The sequence below is a fragment of the Magnolia sinica genome, chromosome 9 (genome assembly GCF_029962835.1).
Source record: "Magnolia sinica isolate HGM2019 chromosome 9, MsV1, whole genome shotgun sequence".
Classification (NCBI taxonomy): domain Eukaryota; kingdom Viridiplantae; phylum Streptophyta; class Magnoliopsida; order Magnoliales; family Magnoliaceae; genus Magnolia; species Magnolia sinica.
In genome coordinates, this window is record NC_080581.1 from 19,341,612 (window position 1) to 19,358,844 (window position 17,233).

The 17,233-nt window shown below is 41.9% G+C and overlaps 1 protein-coding gene across 6 annotated transcripts in view; it reads left to right on the forward strand.

The window, feature by feature from the left end:
- Positions 1-17,233, forward strand: part of LOC131257018 (uncharacterized) — a 79,453-nt gene that overhangs the window by 41,328 nt on the left and 20,892 nt on the right. For all 6 annotated transcript variants that reach the window (XR_009177050.1, XR_009177049.1, XM_058258178.1 and 3 more), the window contains exons 10-13: positions 4,770-4,822; positions 8,036-8,120; positions 8,211-8,277; positions 8,395-8,505. Coding sequence is in view for 4 of the 6 variants with exons in the window: in XM_058258178.1 (XP_058114161.1) it covers positions 4,770-4,822; positions 8,036-8,120; positions 8,211-8,277; positions 8,395-8,505 (316 nt within the window). In the remaining 2 variants the exon portion in view is untranslated. The remainder of the gene's footprint in view (positions 1-4,769; positions 4,823-8,035; positions 8,121-8,210; positions 8,278-8,394; positions 8,506-17,233) is intronic.

Consider the following 17,233-nt stretch of genomic DNA (forward strand, 5'->3'; position numbering starts at 1 on the left):
TGCTATTGGCCGAGCCGAGCCGAGCTGTGCCAAGCTCGACTCGGTTCCACTCGTGTACAACTCTATCACACATACTCCATATATTATGCATTGAATTTGAACATAGTTGCATTAGTTCAGTCAGACAATGCATAGATTAGGACCCTATACAAAGGAAACCTATTATGTGCACTTGTTTCTTGAGATGTTATGATCTAAATGTGTATTAAGATCTTTTTTAACAATCCTTAAAGTTTCATTGAAAAATTCAACCAATTCCCCAATGTTTCCCCATGTTTCCCAAAAAGTGTGATAAATTACCTAATGCAAACGATATATCCCGTGCGATAACTGATACACATCTGTATCCCAAGGATGTGATACGTAACAAAATACTGATAATTTGAACACTGGGTACGGGTGACTAAATAGTAGGGAGAAGCTTTAGATGCTTCTTGTAGAATGATAACTTATCCTTATAAAATTACTACATGACGGATCTTGATCATCAAAGTAGGTGATGGATGCTGGGAATTACCAACTATAGGCTTTTTGCTTCCCATATCAAATCATAGGTAGTAAATTTAAGGAATACTTTCAATTCCAAATCTACTATATCCATTATAGGATTTTACTTGAATCATTGATTCGTTCATCATTAATTTAGGGCATTGTATTTAAACCCGGAACAAAAGTCAACCTCTTTTTTGTGCTGTCTGATTCAAGTGTCAGTTTAACTGGGTCAACCTGAGTCAGGCCATGACTGATGTCAGCTAATATCATAATTTTTTAAACAAAAATTTAAAAAATCAATCCTAACAAAAGAAAAAGCCTCACCCACACCTACTCATATGCAGTCACCACCAGTGTTTTCAGTATCAGTATTGACACATGTATCTCACCCTTGGGATACGAAAACATATCGGGTATCGCTTGGGAAATATCGCATGTATCACTGTTTTTGGAAAACATTGGGAATTGGTTAAAATTTTCAATGAAACTTCAAAGGATGTTAAATAAGACATTAATACACTCTTAAAACTCAAAAGATCACAAAAAAGTACTTATGATAAGTTTTGTTTTTTTTTTTTTTTTTTTTGTTTTGTTTTTTTTTTTTTTTGTATAGGGTCCTAAACTAAGCATTGTTTGACATAAGTGATCCAACTATATTCAAAATCAGTTCATATTAAATAATACAAGACATGTAAGCATGCCTAATACATTCAAAAGCCAAATATGTCCTACAATGTACAGTGAATTTATTTTAAAAAATATTTTATAAAAAAAATTAAAATTTACTTTTGAAAATAAATAAATGAATGTGGTTGATGTTAAGATCAACATACACTCATAAATACATACATAACATATGGTCAATGCCATATTTTTTCTCATATATATATATTTCAATTTTTTAATTAAAATATTTTTTTTTTTCCCAAAAAAGTTCAGAAAGTTCCATAAATGTGTAGATAAGCCTCCAAGCACTATCACATGATATTTCCACACCCTAATTGCAAGTTAAATGGATGAAATTAGAGAAGTTTTGGATTTTCTCTAAATTCTCCCATTTTCTCCAAATTTGAAAATCGGAGGTCAAAATTCATGATTGAGCATGCAAAACATGCAAATTCATGGATTACTAACTTCATTCCACATATTCCAAGCAATTTAAACAAGAGAACAATTTAAATTCGCAAAAACTCACCGATTGGTTTTTCGGTACCATACGCTTTTCGATATTGATTTCCACATCCAAATCCGCTTTTCTCTCCAAACAAATGAAAGCGTTAAATGACAAGGGACTACATTGTGGAAGCTGTAACTTGTTTGTTTCATTGGCAATAACTAGAATATATAAGAGATCGGAGATCTGTAAAGATATAGAGAGATCTTAAGAGATATACATCTTAATAAATAATGAAATATCATAATCTAGAAAACCTAATCTAATCTAACATCCACCTCAAACTCAAGTTGCTTTGGAAGCAGTAAGTTGAGTTTGAAAGGTACGGTGACCATTTATTCAAAAGCAAAAGAAACCTTCAACGATTCCATGGCGACGAAACAACGAGTAACATGTGGAGAGCGGGCACTTTTGACAACTTTTGGAATGTGAACTATTGACACTTCCAACGATTGACGAATGATCTAATGGCATTTCTGGTGGATATACACTTCCAGTGGTTGGGAGTTCAATTGTTGTTCTTCCAGTAACTCTAGATGTTCCCACAATAAAGAAAAAATATGTTGGGTCCAAATGCCTGGCACAGTAACAAGTCCGGTCCAAATGTCTAGCCCAAAAATCGGACCAGTCCAAATGCCCGGCACAAACATCAAGCACATCTTGTCACAAGGCACGATATGGAGAAGGCACATTGTCGAGGGAGAATGGAGGAGATGACGACATAGATGCTGCTTGATTGAAAATGGGGCATATACTGATGCCCAAATTTGGCTAAAAGTTCACGTAATAGTGTGCACCAAGATATCCCAAACCAAAGAAGAAGAGCTCCATTGCCCCTTTCTTCCATAGTTTTTTAGTTTTAAGGGATATTTTTTTTTCCTATTGAATGGGGATCAAAGCTGGATTTGTTAGACGTTGGAATGACAAAGTGGTTGTCAATGACCGGAGTTGATGACGGTAATAGGCGGAGATCGATGGTGGTATAATGGATCAATGGTGACGAGCATAGATGTGGATTCTGACGTCTAACGGGTGGCAGAATCTCATCGTATCTGACAAGTTGTGATAGTTACAACCAAAAGATCTAGCGATAGAGATTTGATGACAGAGCTGGTGATGGGCGTTGAATCTAAAGCTAGAAGTCAGAGAGGTGGATCGGAGACTATGCAGATGACAGGACACAACTGGATGCCACTACGAAGCGGTTGGAAGACCGCCGAGGAGCGACCATCGGGGAAACTAGTGGAATGTGTTGGGTTGCTGACAGTAGATGATGGGTTTGGTGTTGAGCTTGTTGACTGGATGGACGGAGAAGATTATACAAATCGGAAATGGGATACACTAGTTGGGGAAATGTATAATCACTCCTAAAACTGATATTTATATATTATATTCATGTGTGGCCCACATGACTCTTGAAATGGCCTAATTTTTAGTATATACTTTCATGCAGGTGGGCCTCAACTAATTGATGGGTTGGATGACATATCAACAAGCTTTTGACACCAACTTTCTCTAGAACGTTGCTATTGCGGGCGTCCTCCCCTCCATGTTCCTCGCTGTTTACTTTGGTGTGGCCCGCCTAAGTTCTTGATCATTTTGTCTCTGGGGTAAAACACGAGGGCACATATGCTGTTTGGTTTGGATTGAACTCAAACATCAAGGTGAACCCCATGCAGCTAGGTCAAATGCCAATGTCTTAAATAGCGAATAGCATGTAGTGTAGCATTTACTCTACAGGTTAAGCTGTTAACTACACAATGTTTAGTGTAAGCTACAACCTACTTCTAGATTTTTAATTAAGGATTCATTTGGTTTCACGGTGCAACCAAATGAATCTTTAATTAAAAATCTAGAAGTAGGTTGACCAAATGAATCCTTAATTAAAAATCTAGAAGTAGGTTGTAGCTTACACTAAATACTGTGTAGTTAACTTGCACCAAATATCATGAAAGTACCAACTCATTTTCATGATATTTTGTGCAACCAAAAACAACCTACTGTTGGAAACATACTGCAAAGATTAAGTGTAAAGCTAAAGGAATAACAATGGAACTGATTTGATATTGTTAATCATATTATTTCACTAATTAATTTAAAGATAAGCTACAACCTACAGGCTATATAGCATGCTATTTAAAACATGGATGCAAACAGTTTATTTAATTTAATTTTTATTTTTACACATTTTAAAATACAATACACACACACACGTGTGTGTGTGTGTGTGTGTGTGTGTGTGTGTGTGTGTGTTTCACCTGCCCGGATCAGTCAGAACTACACGGGTCAAAGGGTTCTCTTTATGATTGGCAAAACCCGTCATACCTGAGCAGGTTAGTGTCAAATCTGGGCTATTTGAGGGGCCAGCTCATTTTATAGGGCAGTCCAGGTCCAATCCAGTCTGACTGGCCGGTGCAATCTGGGTTTTAAGACTCTGAATTTAGTTACTTCTTTATGTTTGATGAAAGATAGTTGCATGGCCTGCAGAAAGAAATCAGATGCTTGTTTGTCTGGCTGAAGTCATTAGATGATGGCTTGAAATGATTGAAAAGATGGTCAAAGGATCGCATTGCATTAATTACTTTAAGGGGCAGGGATGGTTTTAACCTCTGGGTTCTGTCTCTACATCAAATAGTTGTGATATCGGTCGTATGTTTTTTCTTTCTTATATTTTGTTTTTTGTTTTTGTTTTCCTTTTTTGATTGGTAAAAGATGAATTTATTAGAAAGAGAAAATTACAAGATCAGTCTTATGTATTATTTAAAGTTCGAACTATCAAACTTGGATCCTTTATGTTAGGTAGATCACAAGCTTCTGCATCTTATCCAGATTTCAAATATATTTGTCATTTCATCTTTGTTGGATGCCAGTTTTGACTGCCCAAAGATTCCTTCCTAAGGATGAAATCGCACAAAAGCTGCATATCTCCAGTTGTTTCCCTGATAATGCATTCCAGTGGCTTTTTCCTTCAATGGGATTTTTATTTTGATGGGCCAGGGGACTACTTAACTTGTTAATATTTTATTGCTTGCAATTTGTATGCTGTCTCTGATACTTCTTATTGACACTCCTTTTAAATTAAACTCAATTAAATTTCTTGAAGGATCCGTATATATTGTGCTGGGATATTCGGAATACTGCTGGAATTGTGTACAAGTAAGCACTCAACAATCCTGTTGGTACTAGGGTAAAAAGATATTGGGATTCCAAACACTTGCTTTGCATGCAATGTCTGTGCCCTTTTTGATAAATTCATGTTGTCAAACAAAAAAAAATAAATCATAAAGTTATGCTCCGCCTCTTATTACTTATGATATCAGGCATGCTGACAACAGTAGGGTATTGGGACAAACTATAAAAAATGAAAGGGGAGGGAACAAGTTAATAGTATTCTAGCAAATGGCAGCTTATTTTCTCCTAGTTGTGCATTGCTTTGTGTTTGTATTGGGTCAGTGTAGTTCCATTTTATGACTGCGCGTTACTGTATATCAATTAAGATCTACTTATTCTAGGTTGGCCGAGTTATTTTGTACATAAACCATCCAGATTTCTAATAATCTGTACTGAAGTTCATTGATAGTGGCTTGACACTGGCTTCCCAAAATATAAATCAAAAGATGGTTATTTTCACCTTCATGGTCACCTCTGTATGAGGTCGTGAAATGAAAATGTGGAACTAAGACTGTAGGTGGATAACAATGAAGACCTTTTCGTACCTCTCCAAAAGTTACGGGTCTCCATATATTGAGGCCTTCCATGCATTGCTGGCAATTGTTGAGTATTGTCAATCTAACCTACCCCTACATTAATCTGATACTTTGAGCTACTTCTTAGAATCAATAGTTTCTGAAATCTAGAAATTTTGAAGCATGGAGAGTTGATCAATGTGCTATTTGGTTTCTAGAGTAATAATCTTATCTGAAAATATGCCTAAAATCCTTGGTTTTCATCTTGTATTAGTGGTCCCATGGGTATAAGGATCCAAATCATTGATCTGATGGTCCCTTCTATGGATCTTTTGGTGGAATGATGGTCCTATCTATGTATGGATCTAATGGATTGGTCTCCCATGTATGTTATACTTTATCTGGAGGAATATTCAGACCAACATTATGCCTATGTGGCAAAATCACCTTGATGCATCGGGGCCATAGATATCGATGAAAGGATGCACAAGCCAAATGAGATCGCTTATCAACCATTTCACACACACACACACACAAACACACACACACACACACACATATAGCCCAATGCTCAGCTGTGCACTAGTTCTCACGAGTTATCGTAAGTACTTTTTGAGAACTCATCACACGTGATGTGATTCCAAAATCTGAACGGTCCACATGATGCAGCACCCCATGAAACGCCTAAGGCCCAACTTTTACCCTGATCCAAAACTTTGGTGCGCCATGGCAAAAGAAAACAGTTTCCTCCCTTGATTTGCATCTCCCTTTGCTATGGCCCACCAGAGCTTTGGATCAGGGTGAAATTTGGCCCTGGGGGTTTCATGGGGTGCTGCATCACATGGACTGTTCGGATTTTAGGCCCATGACGCATGTGCAAAGGTGCATAGGTGAGCATACCTCTCTCTCCCTCTCTCTCTCTCTCTCTCTCTCTCTCTCTCTCTCTCTCTCTATCTATATATATATATGTATGTATGTATGTATTTTCGATAAGTATGAAAAATATGATCCAGGAATTAATGCTGCTCGCTGCATCACTAGATATGATCTAATCAGGCCAAATATGATCGAACACAAATAAATCACTAAGTCACTCCCATAATTGTCAATTTGATACAAAAAAAAGAGGCTTATATGGCACCATTAAGGCTCAACAGAAAATCAGATCAGTAAGTCTGACCTGGGGGGGGGGGGGGGGGGGTGTTTCGGTCTTTTGTGGCACCATCTCTTCATAGTTTTCATCACCAATCTCTGAAAATTTCATGGAATGAAATAATTCTTGTTTCTTGGGGTGCCAGATGATCAACCACACCAAATCAATGTGGAAAAACTCCACTAAAAACTGTTACGAAAATGCTCGGGCAAGAAATCAAAATCGGTCCACTACTTCGAGGCTTTTATGGCACCATCTCTTCATAGTTTTCATCACCAATCTCTCAAAATTGCATGGAATGAAATAATTCTTGTTTCTAGGGGTGCTAGATGATCAACCATACCAAATCAATGTGGAAAAACTCCACTAAAAACTGTTAGGAAAATGCTCAAGCAAGAAATCAAAATCGGTCCACTACTTCGAGACTTCTCTATTTCAAGAAAAGAACCATCAAATACTTTTCCAAAAATGATGAAAAAAATCTTCTTGAATCATCCTTTCTTGAATGTCTCCTTTTCGCCTTCAAGGAACCTAGTCGTCTGAAGTCCGTACTCTTCTGACGTCATCTGTATGGCATGATGGCATCAACAGTGGCTCCCAGCACAAAAATAAAATAAAATAATAATAAAAAAAATAAAAAAATCAGTGCCTCGACCTCGCTCTGATATCAAGTAGAAGTTGAGAGATTAAGATAAGATTCGAAGAGGAAAGGAAGAGAAGAAGGAAGAGAAAGGAAACATAATGCGGGGGCATTTTCACACTGGGCTCGAGTGGGGTGGCCTGTGGGATGTAGGAGCACACTCGGGGCGGGTGGCCCGTGGAAACCATAGATTTGGGGCCCGTGTGACGCGGAACCCATGGATTTGGGGCCCATGAGGGGGCTGAACCCATGGATTTGGGGCCCACGAGGAGGGTTCAGCCAAGGACCTAACCCATGGATTTGGGGCTTGGGCTATGAGATAAAGGGATTAATTCGCCATGCTCTATTAGTTCGAGCTTTTAGAGCAAGTGGTTAATTGTCCTGCATCAAAACTAGAGAGATAGGAAAAGAGTAGAAAAGGCTAAGGCGTTAAACCCCTGCTTATGATTCTATAAAAAACTTAATAAAAATACATATAAACCCCTCAAGAACTCTTTATCGCCCAAAAATCCTTACGACTTTATATCTCAGCACTTATCATCTACCGATCAAATATCACAGTTTCTTGGCATTGCACATATCAAGTGTTGCCTAGACTAGCCACTTGAAAGTTCATTGAGCTGTTGAGCAATTTTTGTTTTCCATGCTGCTGCTTAATATATAGACACAAATAACTCTTTAGCTCCCCTGCATGAGAGGGTGACATATGTTTCACAAGGCAATACCATGTCCTTGCAAATGGATTTATGTTCTTTTTTCCTACAATATATTGCTTTTGTAGTTGCCATGCAGGTTAATGCTTGTTTAATGTCGGTTACCAAACAGAATTAAGTTGGTTGGCTCTGAACAGCTTTGAAGTGCTTGCATTTTTTGTTTGGACCCTGCACTAGGTTATACAGATCATCGGAGTTCACAAATCAGCGGATATTCTTTGATATTGAGCCCTGTGGCAGGCATCTTGGTACAGGTGGGCAGGTACTTATCTTCTGATTTCTGTTGTTGTGCTCCAACTTCAGATAATATACTAAATGCAAGTAACTGAGCTTCTGGATCTCTTTTTACCAGGATGGTCAGGTTCATATTTATGACCTTCAATCCGGGCAGTGGATAGCTAGCTTTCAAGCTGCATCTGGTACACTGTTGCCTTTCCTGCAAGAAATGGCATGCAGGAAAGGCGTGTAATATTTTTCATTTTATTGCTTGCTTCCAAGTCTTTTTTCTCTCATTCATTCACCTCCCTAAAATGTAGATACTGCCAATGGTTTCTGTTTCCATCCGTCTCTGCCAATGGCTGCTTCATCGTCAGGCCACCGAAGATTTGGCATGCCTGACAATTGTGAGGAGAATATGAGTCTGAGTGGTATTTACCTACCCTTCCTGTCATTAGTATCTTGAATCATTTATAAGTTAAATTATTGCAAAGCATCCCTGTATCTAATGCAGTTCTCTTTCGAGGTCAATCTAGTGTAGGTCTTTGTACTTTCCTAACCTACAACACTATTGTTGTTTAGTCTATTATTTTTCTATGCTCTTCAAATCGTGATAAAATCATTAGAAATACTTAGAATGTTGCTTGCCAATCTAAGAACTCAATCAAAGTGTTTATGTAGCAGAGAGTTGGAAATGATCTCTGCCCAATGAAACTTGAGTGGTCCTATGAATTACTGAACATGAATTGCTACCCAGTTTGCTAGAGATAATTTCCAAGTGATTTGAACTCTTAGGCATTAGATCCCCTAAACCTGATAGGAAACCATTTTAATCTTTTTCCCTTCACAGGAAAACCCCTTCAGTCTAGTTCTGCAGCATTCTTTATGCTTTTCGCTGAGCCAAGTATGGATTGCTTGGTCCGACTATGTGAAATGATTCGTTTCAATGGGTGTAAGAGGTGACCTATTGAGTGGACTGTCAAGCAAAGATTAGTTGTTACTTTGGATCATGGGACCTTTTTAAATTGTGATTTGGGTCTGTTGGAGTATACCGTCCTTGATGTCATGTGGTGGTATATTTGAGTTTGAGAGTGCAAACATATTCAGTCATCCTGTGGTGCATCATATCCTTGGAGACAATGGTCTATGACAAGATTGTATACTCTAACAACTCAAATATACTGCAACGCATGCGCATCGAGGACTGTATACTCTAACAGAGGCAGATCCTAAGGTGACATAAGCATCTTTTGTGTTCTTATCTCAACATTATGAAAATGCAGTTAGCGTGAATGGGGCGAGCAAATTCAGAATTGTATTGTATATCATTCGATATTCTTGATTTTTTTTTTCTACAGAATTATTGAATTAATAAAAATTACTTTAGAATCTGGAAAAATAAGTTGTGGCCTTGTCTACCCTAACTTGTTACATACAATGCAGAATTATAGTGCATTGGTAATGGTGATATTGGAAAGAAGTTGATCTTAGTATGTTATAGTCAGTTCGATTTCTTCTCCCTTGACACATAATGAACCAACTTTTAGACCATCAGCAATTAAGACAAAGCTCTATGAAGTTCATCTTTTAAAGATTTGTATAACCAATTTACAATACTCTTATACTTTTCTATGACATTTGACTTTATTATGTCTCTGATTTGAATGTAATGTTGAGATGTGGGACAAACTTACACAAATGATGACTGATGTATTTGTTGTGCCCTAGCTTTTAAAATTTGCCACTTCGTAGATAATACTCAACTCAAAGTGATCCTTTATTGGTGTATCTACAAGTAAGAATAATTTGAAATGAAACTCTGGGTAATGTAGTTCAAAGATGCCATGATTATGAAAAGAATAAAAACTGGATTTTTCTGCCAATCTCGAGAGAATGGTTTCAACTTTCAAGGGAATCTTCCATGAATGGGTAGGTAATGGGCAAACTTTAGGATATTATGCTCGTCTAAAGATTTGTTCTTGGGATGTGTGAGATAATTGATGGGCATTTGATTTTTTTGCTTGGAGATCAATTAAACCCTATGAGGCTTTTTATGCCCCATTGTCATTATCATTTATGTGTTTACCGTCCATGATAAATGGGAACATAGGTTCTAGGGCTAGTGATGTGTGATGTGTCCATGTGCACCTCACTTATCTCGAGGGCAAAGATGGAGAGGAATTTGTAATTATAGCCGGATTTTGTTTCTTTGTATCTTGAGCTTTTGTGGGGTTGTTTTAGTCATTTCCTTTCTTTGTTATTATTATTATTATTATTTTTTTAGCAAGGGGTTTATAAGGTTGTTAGATTTAGTTTTGATTAGTTTAGGATTAATTGTCAGTAGCACCAAAAAAATTTTAAAAACAAAAAAAATGTGAGCAGCACACCAATTACTAGAATCAGTTAGGGTTGTTTTATAAATACTATGTTTGAAAGATTGTAAGAGGTCTTTTTGGGTTTTTGAAGTGAAAATTGGTTTTTTCCCCCTTCAAAGTAAAGAAGAGGAGAGAAAACATGAGGAAAGGGATTTCCCTTCTCTGGCTCGTATTGAGATTGGGTTTGATTGACATTCAAGACCTTTGTGGATTGCTCGATCTTTAGAGGATTTCCAACAGTCTGTACTGTATTCGGATTCCTCACTGTAGGTGGCCGCATCGTGGATTTGGGGTGTCCCTCTCCTTCATGAAGTGGTGGTATCAGAGCTAGGTTTGTTCACGGGGTTTTTGACAAATTGCTAGATCTACACTGAAATCCACATAGAGAGATTGTTGCAAATTCGTCTATGATTGTCGATGAATTGCCATATCTGCATCTTTGCTTGTTGGAAGAGTCTGTTGAAGCTTTAGAATGCTATCTTTCTTGATCCAAGGTATCATTTGTTAGACATGGGCCCTTGGGGCCCACTTGTGGGCAACCACTAGTGGGTAGGTCCCACGAGAGTTGACCCATATGCTCTTGTAGCGGTTAAGCAGACCACTAGACCTTCGCCGTTCATCATTAGCTTTTGCGAAGGTCCCATATTGCGTAGACTGTTGGATCCTGCAGATCCACTCTTTCGGGCCAATTTTCAATGGTATTAGAGCGACTCAACGGCGGATCTCCGATTTAATGCTGAACATATCGTATTGAGGTAAGTAGTGTCAGGCCTGTGTCCTAGTGATCATTTCGTTCCTTAGGACCTTGCGATCCTCCCAGTCGAATTTCGGCGACCCGCGACTTGTAGATAGCGTTTGCGAGCGACCATGAGTCGCACCCTGTCAACCTGAGCTGACTCAACATGAGACCTATGCTATTGCGACCGCCTCGATGCTGCGTTTTCAACACCGCGTCCCGTGCGTCAATGCGACGTTTAGATCTTAAGATGTGGACCACGCATTATAATGGCCATGGACCGCATGTTGCGGGACCCACCTATCCCATGTGGCACCATTTCTTAAGCAATCATGATGCCTAGGCTAGGATGACATCATCCTAGCTCTAGTCACCCTATCCTAACCATGATTACCTATAAGAAATAATTTCTCCATTCTCCATGAGTCAAAACTAATCATTGCCTAGGAAAGACCACCCCTCTCTCTCTTATCTCTCTCCCTCCCTCTTTCTTCTTCATTCTCCATTTTTGCAAGGGGCTTGGACGTCCATGAGAGCTTCATTTTTCAGCCACTTTCTAGTTTGATCTCTCTCAATCCAGCCCTCTAAACCTCATTTCAACCATTAAATCTCTTCCCTTGGAGCATTGGAACCTAGTGGTGGAAGAAGAAATTCAAGATCTAAGGTGGGTGCTTGTCTAGGACTAGATCTTGTTTTTCTTTGTTAGATCTTTGTCTTTTATTGCTTAGGATCATGTAGGACCCACCAATCAGTGGTGGAGATCCTACTTGACCCTTGGGATGTGGCCAATGGCCTATCCTTGATGCGTGCATGATCCATGATGGGGCCATTCTCCATGGACCCCATTATGATGTTTTGAGTTAATCAATGCTATTGATGGGTCATCTAGACCCTTGATTTAAGGTGGGGACGACATCCCCACCTTGATTTACTGATTTGAGGGCCATGCAGTGCATGGGAACCATCTTAATGAATGTATGATGTAAGATGTAGATCTTAGTATAATATATACACCAAGGTGGGCCTCACAGGTTTGCCCCTATGGTCCAGAAAATCAGGTAGATAGTGTGCCCATAACACAACAAGGTGGGCTTGGTGCATCGCCAAATGGGCCTCATGTGGCAGCCCATGGTCTAGCCAACATAGATGAGAAATAAATACATCAAGGTGGCCCTGCACATGCCAGATGGGTCCCACCAAATGGACATCCTAGATATACAACACATACGTTTTGGGTGGGCTATCTGCCTTGAACGGCGAGGATGAAACATGTACAACATGGTGGGCCCATGTGGATAGCACGTACATTGCGGTGGGCCCAGGCCACGTCATGCGGCCCCCATGGATGGACTGTGTGGATTACATACCTCATGGTGGGCCCCACACGTCCAGCAAATGGACGGTGTGGATCTACAACACATGCATCATGGCAGGCCTCACGTCCAGGCCCCGGACGGACGGCCAGGATCTGAAGCACATACATCATTGTGGGGTCCACGTCCCACATGGACGGCCACACACATCAGGGCCCCATCGTCCTTGCCATGCACAGACGGACAACATGGATGAAACTCATACATCAGAGATGGGTCCACATGTGTGGCCCACCTCGGCTTTGAATAAAGCTGATATTTGTGATTTCACTCCACCCCATCTACGCGTCTTGGACGTCCACTAGACAGTCGGCCTAGATGGAATACGTTGTCAAGGTGGGCCCACCTCCTGGTCAGGGACGGACGGTCATGGATGGCATGGATACAATGCACGCATCAGGTGGGTCCACACGTGTGGCCCGCCAGAGCTCTGGATCAGCTGATATTTGTATGGCCTTGACCATCAGGCCCTCTGGACGTCAGCAAGGTGGGCCCCACGGATGATCGGCATGGATAAAACACGTACATCATAGTGGGTGTCCATGTGGGTGGGCCACCCATCCAAAAAAATTAGGTTGAACTATGTGTTTTCCTTCATCCAGATTGGTTCGAAAATGGGTAGCAAGGTGTCCCAAAAATCTGGATATGTGGTCATCCCATGCATGGATAACAACATGCATTAGGTGGGCCATCATGCAAAGGATCGAGAGAGAGAGAGAGAGAGAGAGAGAGGGCTCCGCCACTATGGGTCCCTCTAGGATCTACATCTTATATCATATATTCATCAAGATGGGTCCCATGCACTGTATGGCCCTCAAATCAGTAAATCAAGGTGGGGATGCCATCCCCACTATAAATCAAGGGTCTAGATGACCCATCAATTGCATGGATTAACTCAAAACATCATGATGGGGTCCATGGAGAATGGCCCCATCATGGATCATGCATGTATCAAGGATGGGCCATTAGCCACATCTAAAGGGTCAAGTAGGATCTCTACTACTGATTGGTGGGTCCTACATGATCCTAAGCAATAAAAAACAAAGATCTAATAAAGAAAAGCAAGATCTAGTCCTAAACAATCACCCACCTTGGATCTTGAACTTCTTCTTCCACCACTAGGTTCTAATGCTCTAAGGGAAGAGATTTAATGGTTGAGATGGGGTTTGGAGGGCTGGATTGACGGAGATCAAATTAGAAAGTGGCTGGAAAATGAAGCTCTCATGAACGTCCAAGCCCCTTGCAAAAATAGAGAATGAAGACGAAAGAGGGAGGGAGAGAGATAAGAGAGGGGTGGTCTTTCCTAGGCAATGATTAGTTTTGATTCATAAGGAAGGGAGAAATTATTGCTCGTAGGTAATTATGGCTAGGGTGAGGTGACTAAAGCTAGGATGATGTCATCCTAGCCTAGGCATCATGATTGCTTAGGAAATGGTGCTACATGGGATAGGTGGGTCCTGCAACGTGCGGTCTACGGCTATTATAATGCGCGGTCCACATCTTAAGATTTAAGCGTCGCATTGACGTACGGGACGCGGCGTTGAAAACGCGGCGACGAGGCGGTCGCAATGGCATAGGTCTCGGGTTGAGTCGGCTCGGGTTGACAGGGTGCAACTCAGGGTTGCTCACAAACGTTATCTACAGGTCGCAGGTCGCCGGTATTCGACCGGGAGGATCACGAGGTCCTAAGGAACGGAATGGTCACTAGGACACATGCTTGACAGCTCTCCCCTCCTAATAAAAATTTCGTCCTCAAAATTTGCAGAATAGACAAGAGAAGAAGCATCATATGTGTGTGTGTGTGTGTGTAGGCACAATCAATCTACAAAAGTATGGGGATAGCGCTCTCTAATCTCAACCTTGCTCTCCTAAGACGCCTCATCAACACCATGGTGACCCCTACTGAACCACAAATCCCGGATCAGAAACAATCGAAATTGGGATACCTTACAGCCTCAGAATCTCATTAATGATTAATCTAACAAGATGGTCCTAAGGCCTGGTTGCACGAATCGTCGGCGACTCCTCCTGACGATTGAGGGTCCTGCTGCGCTGCATAAAGTCTGCCCTGGGCCTGTTGGGAGGTGTGTTTCCTCTGTGGTCATTGCTGCTACGGCTGGTGCTGGGGTCTCGGTGGTAGGAGCTGCTGTCGCTGCTGCTAGTGCTGAAGGCGGGGACACTCCCGCCAACGGTGTCCCGTCACACCGCATCGATGACGGATACCAGCGAACTGCTTTGGAGATGGTGCTAGGGTTGTTGCCGATGCTCGGACGGTTGGGCTGCTCCTGTGCCTTTGCGGCCGTCGACATTGCTGCTGCTAGGAGCTACTGGAGGGGGCTTGCCTCTTCTGGCCTCTTCTCTGATCACGATCCCTCTGCGAATCGTCCCACTCAGTTTCATAAATATGGGCTCTTCGTACTACCTCCTCAAAAGTCGGGAGCTCATGCCCAACAACACGGCCTCGGAGACCGTAACGCAAGCTGTTCTCGAAATGACGGGCCTTTCGCCCCACATCATCAACCAAATATGGCGCGAATCTAGAAAGCATGACAAAGTGAGCCGCGTACTGAGCCACAGTCATATCTCGCTGTACCAGAGTCTCGAACTCCAGTGCACGTTGCTAACGAATGTGGTCGGGGAAATGCTGCTGGTCAAACCGATCCACGAAGTCCTCCCATGTCCAAATGAAATCTGGCCCTGCAGCATGGGCGATGGAGGCCCACCAATGCTTTGCCTCACCCTCAAGTATATACACTGGGTCGTACATCTCATGGTCTCAAACATCTTCTCCACTTGGGAGTGCCATCTCTCGGCTACAGACGGATCTGGCTCTCCCTGAAATCGTGGGGGATCGAGCCGAAGGAAATCTTGCAAGAGGGTGCTCGCGCGCTCCTGCTCTGCTTGCTCCGGGGTCTCAGCGGGGCGCTTACCCTGCCCCTGGAGGGCTGCAGTTAACCTGCAACATCTGCTGTAACTGGTCACCACTTACGGGCACAGTAGGGGTGACACTAGTCTCGGACGGGGGCGCAGGGTTTACAGGAGTCTCGGGAGCGGAAACAGGAGACTTAGGTGGGGGAGCCAAAACCGCGGGTGGTGGAGCGAGAGTCGCTCAGGTTGCTCTATTAGGCGCCATGTCCTACAGGAAGGAAAAAGGGGCCTATCAGCCTTGAGAACTCTCGAAGACACGTTAGAAAACTAAATCAGAAGGTCACGCACTCGGGACCTAATCGTCCTAAGTTCATAGTAGATTTGTGATGTTATCCTCAGGTATTCCCAAGTTATGCTCTGATACTAACTCCTGTCATGCTCCAAACTTGGAAACCGGGCTTATAAAATTTCCGATCGCCGAATCCGGTGCCGACAGCCTTCATAGCACTCCATTCTTGGCTCCTGACAGCCATATGCCAGGTTCCGATCCTGGGATCCTACAAGGAGGATTTTAAACATGAACTTTTTTTTTTTTTTTTGTAAGAAGCATAACCATAAACATAACCAAGTCGCAAATAACATCACCACATATCCACTATAATCAAAGCGTTTAAGTATATTGCGGAAGGGAAATACAAGATAGATATCAAAAACTCCAGAAGCTCTGCCGCACGCTCCTGCCTCAGCTTGGCTGCGTCCTAACGTCACCTGCATGCATCTATCGTGCATAAGCTTATAGAAAGCTTAGAGGGTGGTGTACGTGTGTGCGCAACGCAGGTGCCAAATATACAATACAAGTCCATAAATTATACAATGTCGGAAATACTGGCAAGTTTATGAGTCATACGATATCAGAGTAAGCAGAAATACTGACAAGTCCATGAGTAGTACAATATCAGAGTATACAATGCGGGGTCGTGGTAAACCAAATGCCACCGTACTTCTTTGGGATCATCACCGGGGTCTAGTACACTCCACACCAGCTTGCTGCCCTATCAAGCGCACAACTGGGTAAGTGGAAGAGACCTCACTATTCGCCTATTAATATTGGCCCGGGTCGTCGATAGCGGACCCATTTATGAGTTGGTCAGACTCAACCTAACATTGCTTACTCCCTCAGGCGGGTAAGACTACACCCACTTCCAACCGACCATGACACAGTGGGAAACGCGACCTACTGGTATACGGCCCTCCCGCGCTCATATATATCCACTCGGTCTAGACGTTGGAGTCATCCCCTGGCCTCAGGGGTTTAGGAAATTTCACCCAGGGACATCTATCGCGCCCATATGCTAGAACCAAGTATTTTCGATGTCCCATCTGGCCATCTACGATATGCTTGTGGGGGCCACGACCCTGATGTTGCTACAGCGTACGGTGATCATATCACAAAATACGAGATGCATAAGTTATACCATCCGGTCATGCATCAAACTTGCGCGTACCGCACGCTCATGTGGGGCAACTCCGTCTCTCAGGGAGTCCCATAAACAATTAGCCCAATGGCACATGTTATGCTCAATCACTCCTCGTAACAAACATGCAGATGATGCGTATGGGCATGTATCATGAAGTATACCAAGCATGATTATAATTACATACATCATGGTGGGCCGGTATAAGACGGCCCATGGCCCGTATAAGTGGATGGGTGGTGTGCACATAATCACCTGCACATGGTGGGCATCACACCATCACAATTGGGCCTCACACATACAATGGGCCTCACGCATATAATGGTCCTCAC